Here is a 3391-nt window from a genome sequence, read left to right as displayed (position 1 = left end):
ACTCTTTATTTGATAAAAGTAAAATAAAATATATGACTTTGAAGTGGAACAAAATACAATGGCAATTGCCACTCCAGCAGAAAAAGGAGATTAGGTAAACAAAATATTAAATACCATAGTGAATAACAATAATAAAGGAAAGATCCATATCATTATTAGTACTAGCTAGGTGACAATTAAGAGTATCAAATCTCCATGGCTGGCTCCACCTTATAGACATAAAACACTTGAGAAAAGGCTTCAGGTTTGCGATAGGTATGTGAGCAAGTTGAGGATTAACACAGAGCAACTCGTTGAAATACACAACCACATAATAATTGAAATCATAATTTGCATTGCACAGATTAGTCAAGAACATGCATTAAGTGTAAAATCCCTTACCATTGTAGTAGCATATTCTTAACGAAACAGACTAGTCATAATAACAATTATAATCAATTTCTACTTCAGGTGATGCACGCTGAAATGAGTTTAGTTTTCTGGAAATACTGACTGTTTTGTAAGCGTCATCATTAACTTCTAGACATGGCTCAATTAGCATTTTCACCAGTATGGGAGACTTAGCTAATAGAAGCTTGATAAGTTGCATCTCAGGCTCTGAGCCTATAGTATATATTAGCTTAACTTCCCTGAGGTGATTAAATGTCATATCTGAGAAAGCTTCCACTTCAAGATATTCTAGTGCTGGAATACCAGCATCTTCATCACCAACCTAAATGAGATTATCAAAGACCCAACTCTTTAAACTTATTGCGAATAGAAAGTAAGAAAATAAGAAAGAGAAGTAAGAGTCTAACCTCGATTTCCAAATATTGTAAATATGGGAAGCTTCTTATCAAGCAAAGAGCACACGAGACCACATCCGATCCACCCAGATAAATATTAGCTAGGCGAAGACGTTTGACACAATTAAGATTAAAGGGAAGCCGTTTTGGCAATTCACCTGCTCCTGCAGCCAAGAACTAGGAAGAAAATAGAGAACGACTCAAGACCCAAAAGAGATTACATCTATGAAAATGCATAACAACTAAGTGTTGAAAGCAGATGTACCCTCAAACTATCTTGATTTAACTGCAGATGCTCGAGAGCAGAAAGAGACTCAAAAAACTTGGCAATATCACATTCTCGTAGCCCCTCATAATCTTCCGTATCCGCAAGAGACAATTGTGTCAGAAGAGGGGTATACTTTAAACTAATAGAACTTATTTCGCCAGTGAAGTTAAAAGATCTCAACATAGGAGCATTAATTTCAATGATGCCACTTAAACCTACAATGTCCAGTACCAACCGCTCGAGCAACTGGCTACAAGAGATTAACCTTTCAAGGAATTTTGGTGAAATTGTGACGCTACGTAATTCCAAGCTAATTAACAGCTCAAATCCTTTGCAGGCCGGTGGAGGAAGCATTAAACAATTTTGGAGAGTCAAATACCTCAATTGAAAACATGTGAAAAATGAAGAAGGTAATTTGTAAAGGTCGCCCCTGCCCGAAAGTTTAAGATCAAGATGCTGAATTCCATTTCTAGAGAGAAAGTAAATTAAGTTGTCAATGGTAGGACACGGCATCAGATCAGAATTAAAGGAGAGGGCAAACTTAGTAATTGGTCCGGTATGATGGGTCAAAAGGTGGTAGATAATGTTGGTAAATTTAAATGTAGGGGGTACCGAGTCCTTCGTTGATATCAAATTTTTTAGATCAAGTGTCAATTCTGGAAGTCTACACCACTTATACCTCCATTTCTGTGACAAGATGCTTGTCCTCACAGCTTCTCGTAAAGGCAAACGCATAAGAATACCATCTATTACGTTCTCAGGAAAGCTGCAAAGTATGTCCAAAGGTGCAGTTTGACAACCATGCTTTTTTCCCTTAGGAGGCATCGTGAAACAATAAATCAATCGCAAATTAAAATCTGCAGAAAGTAAACAAGAATATGAAGATAAGGAACATCCAACAATAAAAAAGTGGCCTCGACATGCTACAACTGAAAGAAGTAAACGAAATGACTGCTAGCAATAATACATATAGTACATAAATACTTCAATAATCAAACGATACCCAACAAAAATGGAAAATCAAAAAGAACAAAAACAACCATTTTTATCCTTTTGCTCGTTTATGCTTTCTCGGAAGGATAAATTATTTTATTATAAATCTCTGAATGATTTCTACAAGTTCTCCACCAATCTCCACACACTTCTCCACAAATCTTCGCCCCATAAAATAACCTAACAATACCCTTACCTATTTTAACTAGAACAGGAAAAACTATTCCTATATAATTTTGACTACAAATCCTATTTAAACATGAATTAAATAAACTAACAAATATCAAATCCTAAAAATTTAAGATTCTCAACTATAACTTTGAATTAGTTTTCCAACAAACTCACGTTTACATGAAGATTAGGAGAAAACAAAAATACCCAATATTTGGTATATTTCTAACACAGGATCAGCTTAACCTAATAGTTTTAGTATTACTAAAATTTGAAGAACTAAAAAAGCATAGCATAGCTTAATCGAAACTGCAAGAAACCGAAGGAATAAAGTTGACAAAATTAAACTTACTGGACGGCTATATACGAGAGATGGTGCCTCTGTGTCACCGCTGTTGAAAGATTTCTCTCGGAACTTGGAAACCACCAAAATTCCTCTGCTTCTCTTGTCCTATTGGCTTATGCGTTCTCTGTCGATATAAAATAATCCCTCGTGTCTATGTGGCAAAGTTTGGAGTTTAAGAGAAAAATAATAATTATCCGTCCTAATTTATTTTGACTTTTGAGAGTCAAATAATTTTTTATATCCCTTTTAAATATTTTAAATTATAGTATTTTTTAGAAGAAATTATATCATATATCACTTGGGTCATACCGTCCATCCAAAAATAGCCCACATTTGAAACTCTAACCTGGTTTAGCCCAAGTTGTATATGTTTTGAAATTTTGCTTACACCTGGTAGCCCACAAATATTATTAACGGTTTTTTCTTTTAAATTTTTCTCTCTCTCTTTCTTCTCACGCATATTTTAGAGAAGTACGAAGGCAATTGTCCCCCATTGTTGGGTCTCAAGTAATTTTTCGAGCTTTCACTCTTATTTTCAGGTAATTTTCGTTTCATTGCTTTTACCACAGTTTTGGTTTTAAATTTTGTTTTATTTTTAATTTTTTTGCTTTTCTGATTTTGAATATTTTTTTTACAATGTTGTTGTGTTTTCTGTTCGATTTTGTGTTCCTTCTATCTTTGTTCTGTGCCTAAACTTGGTGTTTCAGTTTGTATGCTTTATTATTTCGAATTTTACGGTAGAATTTATTTTTTGAGTTTTGTTACAATTTGGGAAAATTGGCCTCTGCTTTGTGTTCATGGCCTTTGTTTTTTATTTGATTTTTGTGT

At 34.3% G+C, this 3391-nt stretch overlaps 1 protein-coding gene across 1 annotated transcript; it reads right to left on the bottom strand.

Annotated features, from left to right (window-relative positions):
* Nucleotides 1-317: 317 nt before the first annotated feature.
* LOC107803971 (F-box/FBD/LRR-repeat protein At1g13570) lies at nt 318-2705 on the bottom strand. The gene is made up of 4 exons (XM_016627773.2): nt 2570-2705; nt 1051-1910; nt 798-962; nt 318-712 (listed from the first exon to the last, which is right to left on the bottom strand). Exons 2-4 carry the CDS (start codon nt 1876-1878, stop codon nt 413-415), a joined length of 1293 nt encoding a protein of 430 aa, XP_016483259.1. The 5' UTR covers nt 1879-1910; nt 2570-2705; the 3' UTR covers nt 318-412.
* Between the last annotated feature and the right edge of the window lie 686 nt (nt 2706-3391).

This window comes from Nicotiana tabacum, chromosome 8, assembly GCF_000715075.1.
Source record: "Nicotiana tabacum cultivar K326 chromosome 8, ASM71507v2, whole genome shotgun sequence".
Lineage (NCBI taxonomy): Eukaryota > Viridiplantae > Streptophyta > Magnoliopsida > Solanales > Solanaceae > Nicotiana > Nicotiana tabacum.
This window is presented reverse-complemented; position numbering and strand designations above follow the sequence as displayed.